The sequence below is a fragment of the Prorops nasuta genome, unplaced genomic scaffold (genome assembly GCF_024137725.1).
Source record: "Prorops nasuta isolate Cenicafe-Biocafe unplaced genomic scaffold, Cenicafe_Pnas_1.2 PNAS00027, whole genome shotgun sequence".
Taxonomy (NCBI): domain Eukaryota; kingdom Metazoa; phylum Arthropoda; class Insecta; order Hymenoptera; family Bethylidae; genus Prorops; species Prorops nasuta.
The window spans coordinates 1,371,163-1,389,284 of record NW_027116824.1 but is presented as its reverse complement, the minus strand read 5'-3'; the positions used below and the strand labels follow the sequence as shown (position 1 = coordinate 1,389,284).

The following is an 18,122-nucleotide window of genomic DNA, read 5'->3' as shown; positions in this document are numbered from 1 at the left end:
CGGTTACCTTCGTAGAAATCGGTGACGTCGGCCGGACTTAGTCGATCTCGGAGTCCAAGAGGGCTGGGTGGGAGAAGGTAAGAGTAAAGAGTGAGTAGACTCTTAGCTTAGCGTGGTTGGTTGATTTGATGGCAGTTGATGGTTTCGTTGAAGTTCGTTGATGTCGTTGTTGTCCACGACGACCTGTACCGAGCATCAAATTCTTCAGTTACTATAATATTAATTTTTACAGAAAGGATTAATTAAAATGCTCGTGAAAATGATGGACAACTCTTGTGTAAAAAGTTTGATCATTTTTCTGGCAGTTGCTGTTTTCATCGACACAGGTGAGGTTAATGCACGTTGAATTATTGTAGCAACGTTTGGGTGGGGCATTATTATAAAGTTTATCTAATAAGGTATGCTTCCTTTAAAAATATATGCGCGCCTTGATCTTCGCGCCGCGTGTTTTCAAAATCAAATTAAACATTCCAAAAACACTATAATAATTGCGTACAATCGAATGAAAACTACCTATTGCAAATTGTGACATATGAAAGTATTATTACATTGTTTCGTGATTATTCACCACGGTCAGATGATAAAAGCACGTCGAGACATTTTTTGACATAAATAAAGTTTTAGTAGAGGAAGAAAATTAATATTTTATCTCTAAATACGTTCTTATTTAAAGTAATAAATTCTTGAAAGAAAGGTAAATTCAATTATGAAACGCAAATTACTTCGAGAAATTAATTTCCTCCGGGATTGTAATAGAAATTGGAGCATAGGTCCGGATATTGATAGGTCATCAATATTGTGGACATATGTATATGTGATGAAAATAATTTAGATTTAATTGACCTTCGTCTATAATTAACTCGTTTAGAACGAAAGAAAATAAAAACTTGACTTTTAATTTATATTATTATATCTTTTGTACGTTTTATACATCATTTAGCTGAAAGTATAATGTGCTACCAGTGCAACAGTACAAACAGCACTAGACCTTTTCAATGCAATGAAATGTTAACGAATGACAACGATATGGAGCCACAATCCTGCGATCATGTTTTTGGGGCTGAATATTGCATTAAGCAAATTGGCCGTTTTGAGGGTAAATCAGTCAATAGAAATATAATGCATGAAAAAATGGGAAACTTGGTTGATTCAACGTAAAATTGATAATAATAATAAAGCTAACTTACTAATAATATGAAATAAGAATAAACTAAATTGAATTAAAAACATATCCATTGCTTTCGTTATGTAGCACGTGCGTACGATAATACTCATCATCATCATACATAGTACCTCAATAATCCGTTCAGGTGATGATAAACTTGAATATATGTTTAACATTTCTGTTGGTATCTCTCAAATAATTTAAGGGTGATGGTAATGCTATAAATAATTACCAAAGTACTTCTGGTCTCGTTTAACCTTGAACTAATAAGTGCTTACAATTAAAAAATCATAATTTTCCTAAAATGCCTAATTTTTTTGTATTAACAATATGAAAAGCTTTATCCCTGGACTGCTACCAATGTGCGTCTGAGACCGAATGGGAATGCGGAGAGGGTGATCTGGTTAAAGAAGCCTTAACAGCGTACAATTGCAGTCACGTTTTCGAAGCGCAATATTGCGTGAAAACAGTTGGAAAATTTGGAGGTCCATATCTCATAACCGAACTTACATAGATTGTTTCATTTAATTTGCCTAAATACGTGGATGAAAATAGGTATTTGTTTATCTGCGCAAAACTATAAGAGATATCAATTTTTGCGTAAATCCTTATATCTAAATAGAAAGCACCTTCAAAAAGGTCGTACAAAACCAAATTATTGTATTTACGAAGCTACATAAATTTTTACATCCATGTTCTGTGGCGATAATTAAGTGAAGCAGTAGTTTCTTTAAGCTTGTATTAATAATAGAAAATCATTTCATCTACAGCATGTTTATCTTTAAACAGTATTGTAGCAACATTTCTAAATATGTTTCTGATTCTGTATTCTGTGACTTTAATGACAATTATCGGTATCGTTAAGAACCGAAAACACAATTATAATTATATCATTACACTTAGCGATATTTGTCGTCAATTTTGGCCTAATGATACCGAAATTTGTTAGTAAGAGTTACAAAAAATGCCCTGTTAATATGCACTCATCCTTCTCTGCACTCTTTTTGTGGGATAACACCAAAAACCTCTGTTAATTTTTCTAATTATACAATATTTACGAAAATTCTGTATTAATCAAAGTAATTTATACACAAACTAGGTGGTATCGGCACAAAGAGATTCTGCTCGAAAGCGCACATGGGAAATTATTGTGACTACGTGAAACAGCCAGGAGATAAACTGAATTATCGGACTTGTATTTATACGTGTACCGGCGACGGATGTAATCCAGCATCCAATTTTACACCAATGACGTTGCTAGCCCCTGCTAGTCTTTTAATCTGTTGGTTTGTCAATTCCAGAAGATGAACAATGTACATAACAATATTTACAATAAGTATTAGATTGAGAAATCGTCTCATCAAGCACTTGAAACCGTCCAAAACATTCTTTTTGTTGTATTATTTTTACATTTACACTCTAAATGTGTTTTTCCATAAATAACGCAAACATACTTTAGAGAGATTATAATTTTATATATTTATTTTTTTTATATACATTTATGTATTGTGCTCGCACTGTAAACATCCGTCCAGTCATTTCATAGGTTTACATTTTTTACAAAGATTGTGCATTTTGTATTTGCACTTTCTAGGTTTCGTTTGTACTGTAAATGTAATAAATAAATCAATGTAAGTAACTGATTACCAATAATTGCTAAAGTTATATAGAATGTAATACTTTTCCTTTTATATTACACATGAATGCTGTACACTTTAATGATCCTCTGTGACTCTATTTCTCTCCTTGGTCTCTGCTAAGCACATGAAATAAGTGATCACACAATATATCTGTTATTAGGCATTACTCTCGTTATGTTTTCAACAGTGATACATGTGTGTTTGTATATATATATACATATATATACATTACAGTACAGTATTCTCTTTGGCATGTATATTTATTTGATTGTTAATCATTGTAATAATTTTTAACATGATCAAAAATTAATGAAACTTCTTCTTGCAATCTATCGCGCTGTTTATACTCCCTATCAGATAAAATTAAACTCAATACATCTCTTTCGTCATACCATGAAAAGATTACTACCAAATATGCGCATAGATAGCAGTGACTACATTAAATGCACGTGAAAAGCTTAAAGGCAGTTTTTGGTTCCGAGAAAGGCACGCTATAGAATAACAAAGCCGACAATAAGCTAATTTCAAATGAACCAAGAAGCAGAACGATTAAAATGGCCAAAAATGAATTATTAATGTCATCAATTTGTTTTCTCTTCGCATTTTATCGTTCCATCTCTCAGTCTTAATTTGTATGTCTTAATCGAACACGACACGTTTTTAGAATATTCTACAGTGATTGCGAAGAAAAAGCTTTACATTTCTTTTTAAAGCACAAGCATTTAAGATGCAAAGTTATCCAGGTACTATATTAATTGGTATAAAATACAGTTATATACTGTATGAAAAATACATATATAAATGTTGTATAAATTACATCACGCAACTCTATCAGTACGAGAAATATATATAATCTCCCTCGACTAGTCTTCCTTCACATTGGTCCTAAAATTTATATATTATTTTCATTGCCGATTTTGACATGTGAATGATATCTGTGAAAATGTGCTATTGAAATATGCTGAAAAAGTCGATATTTAAAGTATTTGACATATCAAATAAAATCATTATTTTGTGCACTCGTCTTTCTATGCAATTTAAGCCTCTTCACAATAATTATAATGCAATATGTGTACCTAACAAATATTATAAAAACAGAAAGACTAAGTACCATCCTAAATTGTTAAAAAAAAAGTATACTCTACATTCTCCAATATTATCTATAGAATATATTCAAAGTACCATTAAACGCTGTGGCCACTAATTAATAATAATTAATTATAATGCTTGCAGAATATCAGTAAAAATCACTGAGAAGCAGCCGTGATAAGAAAATTTAAAATCAATAATCGAAATACCCTGATCCTTCCAAAGAAAATAAAAATCTCATCACGAGTATAAAAAAAATTTAAATCAATATCACCAAAAAATCTCGTGATGTAAAACAAAAAGAAATATATCTGAGCGATATAATGTTGAATAATAGAAATAATGTGTAAACGCCTACACAAATAATATTTCGTCCACAACTCACTCTGTTAACTTATAATTATTAAAGTTAACGTAAGCAAATTGAGAGAAAAAATTGTTCCGTATTCTACTGACGCTGCAACTTCCTTATTTGCTCTTCCAGTTCTTTCACCCGCAATTGACTATTAGCTAATTGGCGTCGCGCCACTCTCAGCTCTTCACTTTGACGGACGTAAGCTAAACGTAGTTCTGCTTCGTTATTTAGAGTATCGACAGTTTCCAAACTTTTATTATCATTTATTTGTGTATTAATGGTATTCTGCAAAAGAAATTATTTTCATTAATAGCGTTCCACGTTATAAATGAAACTCACTGTTCCTACCTGAACAGCAACGTTTCCAAACTTTTGTTGCAGCTGTTGGAACTTGGTACTCTGATTACTCGATGTTTTTTGGCTCTTCTCAGACATATCGTGTAGTTCCACTGGTCTATAATCCGGTACAGTCTCGGTGGACAAAAACGCGAATTTCTTTTTATTATTTAAGTCGGTTGCTGGTGGTAGCTGGGGAGGTTTGTATACTCGAGGTTTGTGCGTTGTTATACTACCACCTATAAAGATAAATAAATTTTAAATACCATTGGAAATATTTGATACTGAGCCAAAGGTCCTACCTGTTTTTAGAGAAATCAAAATTGGGGGACTATTCATGCCATTGATCCAATCCTTCGCTGAAAGCGCTGCAGTTGTTCCTATTGTGTCAGGGTACAAGTCTTCTTGAAATTGATCACTCTAAAATTAAAAGCGTTCTATCAATATTTAAACTACTTTTCGATTCCAACGAAATTGTTATGACATTCAACCTAAATACCTTTCTCGGGACAATCATAGAAATTGGTTCACACATTCCTCTTGTAGCGTGTAATTTATAGAATCTAAAAACTTCGCAGATAGATGTGCTTACACCTCTCTTCGGCATGACTCCTAAGCCTCTCTGCGGATTGCCAGATATAAATTGACTAAGAAAATGAACCCATGGTGCTTCGTTGACTATTTCGTAATACCGAATCGTACCGTCTCCCTGTATCATTTACACATAATCTCTTCAAACATACAAGTGTTAATTACTTTTCGTTAATATGACATGAACAATTCTATACCTTTCCTGCTAAATACACCATATTTGTATCATGGTCATAATACGGAAATACAACTCCACTAGACGAATCTATCGATTCGCATATCAAGGGTGCCGTCAAATCATGTTGGTTCCAAACTGCGTATTGTCTATCCGAATGTCTACTGAATCCAGTGGTCAGCAGTCGCCCGGAGCTGCCTAGAAATACAACTTTGCTTGCTTTCGTTCCCGCGTGACAAACTCCTTCCTTTTAATAACACAAAAAATGTTTAGTGATGCCAATCAAGTAGATTAAGATTAAGATAAAAATTCAGTGTACGTACAGATACAACAATGGCCGATCTGGGCTCGAAAACCCTTAGTTTCTTATCTTTGCAAGTAGTTGCCAATAAGCTACCATCTCGATTTAGGGACATACTATAAATCACATCTGGGTGTCTGTCAATGACATTTACAGCCTCACCCCGGTTTATATCCCAAACGATCACGAGGTGATCGAAACCAGCACTGAAAAGAATATTTTCGGCTACAGGGTGCCATTCTATGTAGGCCACTCGTCGCTTGTGTCCCTGTAATTCTACCAGCCAATCCGTCAAGTTTCTTGAAAGTCCGCCATCAGGTATATGCCACAGCTTCACCTAGGCAAACAAAACACAATGAATAATCGTATCCAGGCACAATGTACGTGCGAAAAATTAATATTTTCAAAGAAATTGCGTCATCTGCCAGGAGGCAGTATACGACCAAAAATTACCTACTCGTTTCGAGCGGTGTAAATCAATTATTAGATGGAAAAAAAAACTTACGGTGCAATCGTCGGAACAAGAAGCGATAATATTATCATTGAACGGATTCCACTTGATATCTAAAACTGGTCCCGTGTGTCCGGTGACTCTCCAAGCGTTAAAGTCCAAACGTCCAGTCTGTAAAATTTTAATAAAAAAATTAAAAATTCTGCTTAATCGTGAAACTTATCCCAAGATGAAAATTTCGAACGAAAGGAAATGTGGTAACAATTATGAATTACCCGAATGATTAGCATTAATTAGTAAGTCAAGAGTGATTACTCACGCGATCAAGGGGCAGAACCAAGAATGCTCCGCCACCAGCAACTTCCGTCACGATGGCAAGAAACTTTGGATTAACTGCGCAGAACTGAGAATCGTGGGCGTTCTTTGTGATCTTTATGTTGTCGTAGCATTTTTCTCTTTTGGCCGGGACACCGTAAACGTGCCTGAACTTGCTGCTACGCACTCCCCGAAACCATGCCTGGTGATAAAAAGATCGTTAATCGTACAAACACACACACATATATAAACATTAACAACGATAATAAAAGAATTTCATTGAAATCGTTTAACAAAATAATCACTTCCTGATGATGCACTCGGTCCTTGGTAAAAACTGCACAATACTAAAATATATAACATATTAAAAAAAAAAAAAAAACACCGAATCGAAAGGTTCATTGAACCGAGGCTAGCGCTTTTGCTCTCGATTAATGAATAATTATAATCAGTCTACGAAGGAGAATCGCTATTTCACGTGTCTATAATAACAGGTTGAAGGAATTCGCGAGTGTTATTAGCGCGAGTTAATTCGGAGGGAAAATGTGTGTAAGCGAGTGTTGGATGGGACTGTGGTAAGGGAGGTGGAGGGGAGGGAGGGGGGGGGGGGGAGGGAGAAAAAAACTTTAGAGAATTCCTTTCGATCCGGTGAAATTCTTCAATTATAGAATTTAGCATTGGTTTTAGTGTGGTCGCGCTCAGTGCCGCGCGAAAATTATGCGAGTCTTCACCATGTTGAAAAAAGAAGAAGCGGAGAGGCACCGCCGAGCGCAGTCGGCCGAGCGAGGAGGAGGAATCTTTTGTTCTCTCCAGCCTGGCGCTCACCGCGCATCGCCGAGGAAACTGCAAATATATTACAGTCCTCCTCTTGCACCTTCGATCGCTCATTATCACACATCTATACGACGATATTGCATTCCTCACACTACCACCACAAAAATTATACACGTCATTAAGCTATCCATAAACAGCGGGCATTCAATCCACCATCGTTATACGCATACAATTCTAATTACGATAAAACTCTATTAAAAACAATGACTAATTAACTATACTATAGTTATATGTATGTAAATCTCTTCAATTTTTGTTATTCCAACGTTCGTCCAAAAGTTGGTTTAACGACGGTGTGAAATGTTTAGAAATACACGCCGTTTCGGCTCGGTGATAGTTTCGTACCGAGGATGCTGAAGAGATCGAGATTGTAAATCGTGTTAAGGCTCACCTTGTCGTTAGTCATGTTCGAGCCGTCTTTCGATGATTACAGCTCGCTAGCTGATCCAGCCGGTGAGTACACACGATGGTGTTGGATGAACGACTTCGGTTCAGTACGATGCGGGGCAGGGACGTTGTAAATTGACAAGCCAGAGCTCATGCATGAGAGAGACAGATGCTTATATAAAGACAAAGAGAGAGTGAAAGAGAGGGGGGTAAAGACGAGCAAGTCAAAATACTCGATCGCAGCTTTCTTCTCCTATCGTTCCTTTACTGAAAGAAAACAACGAAAATAAAAGCATAAACTAAAAAATCTAAAAATCGTTGTACGTAGTAAAAAAAACGTCCGGTTTAGCCGGATCAGTATCGTTCGACTTTGTCATTCGCTCGCTGAGAGCTAAAAAAAATATAACTTTTAATTGTACAGAGATTGATGGCTTTTGCGTAAATTGCTCGGTTGACAATAAGGAAAAAGAAAAATATTGACTATTGGTACTTTAGCTTACGTTGATAGAAAGAAAAATAGTGTTTTTTATATTTGTTTACATTCTAAAACGTATTTCAATATCAGTGGCATGAAAAAATTGTATATTGAATCCTGTAGAAATGAAAATAAACTCTTGTTAAATCCAGATATCTTTCTGTACTCTTGCTCAAATTTCTAACGCTTTGTTGAGATTGTTATCTATCGTTATCTACATGTGCGAGATTGTGTAGTTTGGTCGAGTCGAGATTTTTAGGGAAAATAATGAAAAACTAGCTGATGTACGTGTATTTTAACGTTAAAACGTGTTGTTACAGTGCCTTTACCATGTCAAGCATTTGAATGAGGAAAATTAGGGGATAAATAGAATATAAGGAAGTCCAGTTGACAGTAAGTTAGCTCGCTAACCAACCGGTCACTCGGCTCGGTTATATGGCTATTGTCACAAACACGACTCTCGTATTTGTTTACAATGCATTCAGCCATATCTTCCAAGTGCGATACAATACGTGTAATCCTAAACGCGTTTTCTTATAAACTACAATAATCGACATCCCTGCATATTTGAAAACAATCATAGTCTTTCTTACCACACACAGTCATTTACCAATAAAGAAACAATTCTGGAAATAATTTTATTATTCGCTTGCGCCAACATTTTTTCCATCTTTAACGAATCGATACACTGGTAATGTTGAACAACTCACTATTTCACTCCGCTTATGGTTATCAATTGAAAATATTGTCAGTAGTTTGGAAGAGAAACAATTACCGAAATTCACTCATAGAAATTTCTCGGATTACTAACATTAGAAATGAGAGTAGCGTAAACACTTTCCAGACTGTATTTAAGGAAGCGAAAAAAACTAGGTAAGTAAGTTTCAACGACCAGTTCAGCGAACAGAGGGATACGAATTGAGGAACGAGTTGCAAGAGTTGCTGTTAAAAGCAATGGGCAATCTGCCCATTACTAAGAAAAGTAATTAGGATAACTAAATTCTTTGTACACACTCTTGTTCCCGATGGGATCGTCATTGCAAAAGATGAATGATTCCTGCGTTCTTCTCTATTATACAACTTGTTTTTTCATAATTGCTCCCAATAGAAACTTTGTACCACTGAATTTAATTCAACAATTTTTCTCTTTTCTTTATCCACTGCAATCAAATTTATTCTACGAAGTGTTAAGTATCGAAGAAATCAGATTCCAGTACATTGTAATAATACGCGCTAACCAAAGCATTCAATGTTATATCTAATCGATAGCTTATGTACTTGTGAAATTATCGTAATATGACAGGAAAACTAATCAGAAATCTTTTTCCTTATCTTTCAATAAATCATTTACCAGTATCACACTTTTTTATTGATAAAAATGCAATTATTCCCTATTTTTATCGAGTACAGGCAGCAGTGAACAACGCGATAAAATTTTCATAAAACACATTCGATTTTGAAAATCCCGAGAAAAAAATTGATGTTATATAACGTTACAAATAATAATGAAAAGAATTCCGATCGGAATCGGCTCACCTTCGGCAAGCGAATAAAATAATATTTTGTTCTTGCAACGGATAAGCGTGAATGCATGGACATGCAAAAGTCAGAGATGCATCTCGCTCCGTGAACATTCCCGCGGTACGAACAGCACTGTACTGAACAGCACCACAATTGCTGGGAATTGCATGCTGAGGGAGCAGTCTGACGATTAACGAGAGCAGCAATTAGGATATCTGGATTTAACAGTGAACTCTGTGTCGTTTACTTCAAGCTTCTTTCTTACCTCTAAACTCTAGGTAACGAGTGCATTAAACTACCTTAATCCTTTATAGATAACTCATCACACTTATACAACTTCTACACAATAATCTCAGTTATTGCCCGAGTGAATTGTTGCTGACAATCCAATCAGGAAAATACATCTGAAACGATTCAATGCTTCTCCTTAATGGGATTCCTTTTACCGACATTACAGAGCAAAATGCGTTTGAATAACGATATTACGTTATTTGATTGCCAATTTGAAATTCATGAAGCCATTTCAGTGACATCGCGAAATGTCCGCTTTAGTAAAATAGTCACATTTTCGAAAAATAAAAAAAATGTATTGTTAAGTAGATAAGATTCAAGCAAAAATTATTTTCTTTGTTTGTCAAAGTGTGGCTATTTTATTAGAAAGAGCAACTCGCGAAGTCACTAAAATGGTATAATGAGCGTAAAATCGGTCAGCAAACAACGCTGTACCACTGACACGAGTTATCGGATTTTGCTTTTTAGTATCGGTATGAGGAATCCTGTTAATCGAATAATTCATTTCCCGATGTTTTGCTTTAAACGCTTCACATGCAGAAATATTCAAGTTTCTTGGTAAGACTACATCAAGTCACTTTAATTTCCAAGTTTACATCCCATCAACAAGACCGTCACGAAAATAGAAATAAAGAAATGTAAACACATCCAATAAGCGTGATAAAAAGGTATCATGCCTCTGGCGAGAATGCGAAAGCTTATAAAGTTCGTTAAAAATGTAATTAGTTAATATCCTTACTCTTTCGCTGGGTTTGTAACACGCTCTGACGTCTATCATATTATTCATTAAATGTGGATCATCCATGCCTCCCAGGCCAAATTTCTCAATTAGCTCATTCCCTGATCGTATCATTTCCAAGTTTTCGATGATGTGGCCCATATAAATCTTGCAATCGAACACTATCGTCTTAAAAAACCTAATTACAAAATTAACTATTCAAGTATTATCATTTTGCTACCTGTTTGAAAAAATTCTAATATATGTTATTATTTATTTTTATTTGCCGGTAATTGCCAACGTAGCGCAGTTAGTATAACCTAACGATCTCTACTGCAAACAGTTCATACATTGTAAGATAAACGTTCAATAGTTTATTCAATAATTTATCATTTTAAGACAAAATTTCTACTACTTTTTCCTCTACTAATTAGCTTTTATCATTAATAATTATTTTATGTATTTTGTTTGATTCTCTTTTTACTTTACCCAGCCTCACCTCAATATAGGCAATTGTATGTATGTATGAAGCAGTACAATTATCAAAAATGTCCCGTCACTACGTGGACATGTTTTATTAGATAAGATAAAATGGTAATTAAAGTATACATAGTTTATTTTATGATAAAAATAAAAATCCTTTATCACACTTCTCGAACCTTCAATATATGCAAGCGTGCTGTTTATCTTATATTGATTTTAGAATGAACAAGATAAAACATTAGAATAAAGTACTAGTGGCTAAATATTTAATTTAAGTCAAGGTACCTTAATTCGTAAGAAAAATATGATAATTTTGTAGAAATTACATTTGGAAAATCACAGCAACTGTCACTTGGGTATTAAATACCCTAAAACGTACACAATGAAAGGTCGGAATGGTCGGAATAGTCGGATTAGTCACGTGACAACCGCCATTTTGATGTCTGTATAGCGTCCTTATGAAAGTATAGGCATAGATGAGGCGGGAGTTTGCTCATGGTGAGTATGGCGACGCGTATCCTAAAATAATTTTCAGACGGTGGCGCCACCCTTTCGGGTGAAGCTTTAGGGTAAGTTTCGCCAAGTCGATTCTGTCGATTTGCCTTTTGTAGACTATTGTAGAGGGTTATGCTTGCCGCCTAAAATTATTTGCTTCGTTAAAACGGCCCCTAATGCCATTTGATGGATTAAATTTTAGCGGTTGAAGCTAGAAGCTGGTATATAGTATACGACTTATACGAGATACGGTTAGGCCGGTTTTGTTTTCTTCCAGTTTCATCTAGAAAAATAATAATATCGCATATTTTTCATTTGCGCTTATATTTTTGCGTATGCCGAAATGAGCTGATAGAAACGAATAATCCGTTAAAAAGGACACAAGTTAAAATAGCTGAGTATCGGTTTTATTTTTGGAAACTGCTGTATTACAATACGTATATTTCGTAAGATTTTTTCTTCCATCTGACTTTCATTCGTATATTCGATTTGTTCTAACCTGATTGAATTTTCGGTTAATGCTTTTAACCTATTAGCAAAACGTTTTTCAAATTTTTTTACAGACACTCCATTTGTCAAACGTATGTATACCAGATACATATTATTTATTTCTTAAAGTTAGTTATCTAACTAGTTATTGAATTGCCTCAAGATATATATATATTTTCCACAATGTCTATACTTATTTTTATTTCCCTCCTTTCTTTTTCTAGGTTGAAAATGTCTGAGCAATTTTTGGGTTGTACAGTTTCTATAAAATGTGTAGACGACCTAGGTACCTATCAAGGTAAAATAATGGAATTGAACAAAAATAGTGTTACCCTATCAAAAGTATTTTGCAATGGAGTCCCATGCTCTTCGTATCTTACAGTTTTGGAGTAAGTCTGCTTTTTTAATCATGAATAATCTTTCTGTGATATTTGTTATAATACTTATTTTTATTATAGTGTAAAAGACATAGCAAATTTAGAAATTATATCTACTGAGGAGCCAAATAATGAAACTACAGCTGAAAGTAAAATAACTGTGAAAAGACCTATTGCTAAGAGACCTAGCAGATCTGTGTCTGAAAGTACACCAAGCTCAACTCAATGCACAGGAACTTCTAATCAGATGTATCCAAAGAAGCAGACAGAGCAGGCAGTGCCACTTCCAGAACCTTCGTCTAATGGAAAACGTGAGCTATCATGCAAAGTGCATTCTTTAAGTTAATGCAAATAAATATTTTGAGAATTAATAGTTTCAGGAAAAAATTTGTTCATAAAAAGTAGTCTTATTTCAATTAGCAATTAAGTAACTGGAGTTTTTTCCTTTTTGGTAGAAACATTCAATGTCATTTGAAGGTAAATTTCTGTTATTTAAATAGTATACTCTTATTTTTGTAGTAAATTTCTGTAGCAAATTTTGAGATTTTTCCAAATCACTATAGGTATATTAATGTACCATTTAATTCTGTAAATGGTACTGGGTTTAAGACATATGTGGTGTAAGTGACTGCTACACATACACTTGCATATTTATTCAAGCTTACTTCAAATTCAAATATCTTGCAAATGTTTGGTTGAAATTGTATATAAATACAGTTTGTGGAAATGTATTGAAATGAGTTGCAGGAATCCAACAAAGTATGCAGTATACCACTTAAGAAATTGGAATTGAGCTTCAAATGACTATAAATTTCTACTGAAAAAACCTCCATGCTTGTATTAGTCTTACAAAGTAATACAAATTTGGAATGCAAAATATACCCTTCTATGTATAATTTTCTAGTAATCTAGTCAATGCTACTAATGAAAGATTAATTTAATTTTTTATAGAAAATCCATTTAACGTTGAACTTATTCTAAAGAGAATAAATCGGAAACAAAGAACCCTTCAAGGGCGTGATGAACACACATTTGGTACTCCTATTGATGAATCATTGGATCAAGATTTTGATTTTGAAAAAAATCTAGCATTATTTGATAAAAAGGTTTGTTAAATATTTTACTCTTACTGATAACATTATAGATTCCTTCATGAATAGTTGCCTTTTTAGGCTGTGTGGCAAGAAATTAATTCACTTAAACCAGATATTGTGAAACAATCTGATAATAGAGGTGCTGCTAGTGGGAAATATAAGCATACTGAGAATATTTTATCATCCGAGCCTACAGTTTTAAGACAAATATCAGTACCTGCGGCGGATGAAAAGGAATATGTAACGGACAATGGCTTGGTCATTCCTAGTATTACATTAGATCTTCACCGACAATTAATAGGCGCAGCAGATAGACTTGGTATCAGTTGGGAAAGAAGGGTATGTATATGAGTTACAACTTTATTTGTTTTTATCGAATTTATAGGATTAAATGTATTCATTCATTGTTTGCATATACAGGTAGAACTATTAGGTCGTGCGGGCGCAGAAATGATTTTGCAGCTTTTAGGAGGCAGTCATCGGTTAAATCCAAATAACGCACACCAGTGGCCAACTGTTGTTGCTTTATGCGGACCACATAGATCAGGGGCTGCTGGCGTTAATTGCGCACGACAATTATCTAGTCATGGAGTGAAAACAATAGTTTATATCGAAAATTCTGAAGATGTATTCCTATTACAGGAATTGTCTTTGTACAAGTGAGTATCTCTAATGCTCCAATGCATTACGAAATAAGCGTAATTTTGTTTTCAAAAATTGAACAATTACTTGAGTCCTTCTTACAGATTAACAGAAAACAAAGTTGAAACAAAAATAAAAAATTTGCCAAGTGTGGTAGATTTAATAATCGTCGCATTGTGCGATGAGAATTCTCGAAACGTTTTAACTCCGATTGCAAGTTGGGCAAAAAATAAACGTGCTCCAATAATAGCGATAGAACCTCCGTCTTTTGGTACACCTGGTATCCGTTGTAAATTCAGTTTGTTGGGAGGTTTACCTTTATCACACAACGTCAATAATGGAAGACTATACTTGTGCAACCTCGCCCTTCCAGGCAAAGTCTTTTCGGACGTTGGCATCACATACCGATCTCCATTTGGCCCTAAATTTGTCATTCCCTTGCACTCTAACAATTCTTAACAAATTTTTCTAGGTCATTCGAAAGAACTAATCTAGAGCTTGGACTATTCTTGTACAAGATTTATTTTTAATTGATTGCTGGGATTAATACTTAATCTTGAAAAATCTAGATCTTTCGTAAACATTAGTTTTTCGTTAAATACAACGCTATAATTCCTTAATATATTGTAATCAGAGTACTATAGGGTTAAACCTACATTTCATTCTACATAAATAATGTTGATTAAGTTCACAATATCATTGTCGCAATCATTCGACCCTTGCGAAAATACTAAATAATACATATTTCAAGTATACTAAATTACTTCACGTGGAATTGAATGACGAGAGTTAATGAATTGAGCAGTAATAGCGTTAAATTGGGTGTTGATTGAGCGAATTAACACAAATACATAAAATAAATTTGTTTATCCAAATTTTATACGAATGAATTAGAAACCAACTTTAGTCTTTGTTAGTATTTATGAAAGCTTGTGCAAACATTCAGTACATATTGTATTAGCTGTTATTTTTTTATCTCTTATTAAACCCGGATTTTTTTAGGAACAGGCTCTTATGTAGGATTGACAAGAGCTAATGAAAACTAGTACTTTGTAAAGGAAAGGTTTCACAATAATAGCTTTAAAAAGCAGCTTGAATGTTATAAAGATCTCTTTTAATGTATATAAAGGAGCGTAATTCTATGGGCGATATATAAATAGAATGTAACATCATAATATACTTTATAGAACCTCGATATACGAACTGACCAATCATGATTTAAAAAAATTACCGATAAATAATGCGAATTTGGTTAAACTTTCTTAAGTTTGTAAAATATAAAATACGTAAGTTAAATATAAATAATTGTTTGCTACAATGAAAATTGAAACAACGGCTGAGCTTGAAACAAGCAGATATTTATTTGTAACTGAAGGCTTAATTTGTACAAGACAATGTAGAGACATAAGAAACGTGTTAAACAATTTAGCATTTTTACTTTTATACGATATAAATTTTTTTTTCAGTAGGTTCGATAATTGACTGGGATACAGAACAAAGCAATTCTCTTAGTAATGTTACAGGATTTACAAGCTATTTCAAATAAATAAAATACATTTAGCTAAGTTCTGTTTTGGTTAATTATCAATGTATTCGTCTTAACTTGATTTGTTTTCTGATAAAATGACTTTTGCGGCAAAGAATAAATAAACGGAAAAAACCGCTGAAAAACTTATGGCTGTCCGACCATTAAATAAACTTATTATAAATACAAAAAACTTCGAATGAATTTAAATCCCAGTTGTTGATTCAAATAGAAATACGGTATTGCAACATTCTATTTATAAAAAGTATATCGTGACAAAATTATGTTCATGACTGAACTTAGTTTTAATTAATCTTGTTATTTTATTAATTTTTAACATATGTCTCCTCATATCGAGGTAGCCGGTAGTTTGGAAAAATATCCGTGAAAACTGTATTATGATTTATATCAATTAAAATAAGATGAAATTTTAAATGTTAAATTTTGAATAAGAGTTGTTCTCCATGCATTTTAATCAGAGAACGTGTATGTTATATTATTACAATTGAAAAGAATTAACAAAACAATAAATTTATTTACTTTTTTATACTTAATTTACTTGTTTTTTCATTTCCAATTAAACATTTCGTTTTGTAGATAATGAGTTAAACGTAACTATGTAAATATCATGATTTATTGCATTTAATAAATGTGATTGTAATGAGTATATGATCTTTTGATTCTTATACTTTAAAAACTATTCTATTTTTGTTAAATTGTAAATACAACATACGTGCAAAACAAAAGGAGCGAAAAACAATAAATGATTTATGTGTAATAAACGAATGCTTCTGCTTACAGGCAAACTATAAATGCGTGACTAAATTGAAATACCTCCCAATTTATTTGAAAAAGTGTAACTGCACGTTTACTGAAATTGCAAAAATGCTCAAGTCATTACGATCTAAATAGGCATAACATAAAATTAATTATATTTTACATATATTAGCAGAATAGTTCTTCAATAGCTATATGCAAATATGAATAGTAACGTAATTCGCTAAAAATCTAAATCTTTACTTAGAAAAATAGCACTGTACATTCTAGCATAAATGGTCGACCTGCTTTATAAAAATAGTAAATACCTTTTTTCACGTTATTACAAAGTTATCATTTTACTTGCGATAAAGGTGTGAAATTAAGATTAACTGAATGAAGAAGAATATAAATAAATTAAGTAAAATGATGATATATGTACTGTGTGTAAAGATGTAAATAATAATATATGATGCTAATAAGACGTGTATTGTATAATTGTGAGGTTACTGATCGTGTATATATTAATTTTAAGCTTATAGCAGCAACTAAATTTTTGAATATAAGAAAGCAGGGTTAAATAAATTCGACTAAATCGGTTAAATGTTTAAAACGGTTTCTTATTCTACAATACTAAAATGCAAATGAGTTATGTAGGAACTTGAAACTCGGCGCATTTTTAAGGCTCTTTCAGTCACATTAACGTTATCCTCCCGCCACCTTGCATTCATAAAATTATACTTCATAATATACAATACGGTTAAGATTCAGTACGCTTAATAGTCAATGCTGCTCTTGACTGCTGTACACATTAAATTACAAACATGATATAGTTAATGGATCTTAACCACGATACTTCCAATTGTTATGCTACTTTCTTATACTCTATTACCAGCTCTAGTTAATTTCATTGTCTAACACGATTAAAAATATATAGGTATGTGTCTCTCAATATCTCCGAATATTCCTTAATATGGTATATTCTATGAGCATTCCTTATGTAAAGTAGCTTTCGTAATTCTTATAATGTATTCAGGCCCTGAAAATATGCTTTTGTAAATAGCTTCATTCGTATTCGTCAAAAATGCTAATTCAAAGCGACAATGCCTATAAACGTCAGTGTACCTGTAGCCAACATTGGTATGGCCGAAAATATTGTTATATTTAGATCATAAATAATACGATCTGTTTCTGAAATTCTACAAGATACTCTTGTTTAACAAGAAGCTTTAGCTTTTTAAATTTTAAAATTGTACAATTACGTATGTAGTACTACAAATCCCTGTAGCGTCGTATAAAAATTGTGACATGCAGTTAAAGCTGCAATTCAATTTGTATCTGGTATTGGGAAAAATCAGGCTAATAGCTTAATGTGACCAATAAAAACTTATAAGCACATTGGAGGACGGCTTATATATTTAACAAAGAATAATGTAAACTCAGAATTTAAAAGTTATTACCTTATCTTCTATTGGCAGAGATCAAAAGCTCACCCTATAAAAATTCATTTTTTAATAAACAAGAAAAATATCGTTCATTTAAAAATTGCCTCAAAATTTGTAATAACCAGTTTTTAAATTGTTTAGAATCTAATAACTAATAGCTAGTAAGCCTTTC

At 33.2% G+C, this 18,122-nt stretch overlaps 3 protein-coding genes across 7 annotated transcripts; 2 read left to right on the top strand and 1 right to left on the bottom strand.

The window, feature by feature from the left end:
* Positions 1 to 84: 84 nt before the first annotated feature.
* Positions 85 to 2,808, top strand: bou (boudin). Its single transcript, XM_066742117.1, has 5 exons — positions 85 to 326; positions 941 to 1,096; positions 1,253 to 1,310; positions 1,504 to 1,650; positions 2,265 to 2,808. Exons 2-5 carry the CDS (start codon positions 1,016 to 1,018, stop codon positions 2,471 to 2,473), a joined length of 495 nt encoding a protein of 164 aa, XP_066598214.1. The 5' UTR covers positions 85 to 326; positions 941 to 1,015; the 3' UTR covers positions 2,474 to 2,808.
* LOC136782591 (coronin-2B-like) lies at positions 2,510 to 11,500 on the bottom strand. Its single transcript, XM_066742111.1, has 10 exons — positions 11,454 to 11,500; positions 10,666 to 10,843; positions 6,423 to 6,620; positions 6,158 to 6,274; positions 5,675 to 5,989; positions 5,374 to 5,598; positions 5,085 to 5,294; positions 4,888 to 5,005; positions 4,598 to 4,824; positions 2,510 to 4,534 (listed from the first exon to the last, which is right to left on the bottom strand). Coding segments are annotated over exons 1-10 (1,782 nt in total). The 5' UTR covers positions 11,456 to 11,500; the 3' UTR covers positions 2,510 to 4,342.
* On the top strand, positions 9,713 to 14,697 carry Edc3 (Enhancer of mRNA-decapping protein 3). 5 transcript variants are annotated; one of them, XM_066742113.1, is made up of 8 exons: positions 11,705 to 12,068; positions 12,159 to 12,203; positions 12,336 to 12,500; positions 12,570 to 12,799; positions 13,440 to 13,594; positions 13,661 to 13,921; positions 14,003 to 14,241; positions 14,329 to 14,697. In XM_066742113.1, exons 3-8 carry the CDS (start codon positions 12,343 to 12,345, stop codon positions 14,681 to 14,683), a joined length of 1,398 nt encoding a protein of 465 aa, XP_066598210.1. In that variant the 5' UTR covers positions 11,705 to 12,068; positions 12,159 to 12,203; positions 12,336 to 12,342; the 3' UTR covers positions 14,684 to 14,697. The 5 variants fall into 5 exon arrangements, with proteins under 5 accessions (XP_066598211.1, XP_066598213.1, XP_066598210.1 ...); XM_066742114.1 differs by lacking the exons at positions 11,705 to 12,068; positions 12,159 to 12,203 and adding an exon at positions 9,713 to 9,913; XM_066742116.1 differs by lacking the exons at positions 11,705 to 12,068; positions 12,159 to 12,203 and adding an exon at positions 11,610 to 11,625.
* The last annotated feature ends 3,425 nt before the right edge of the window (positions 14,698 to 18,122 follow it).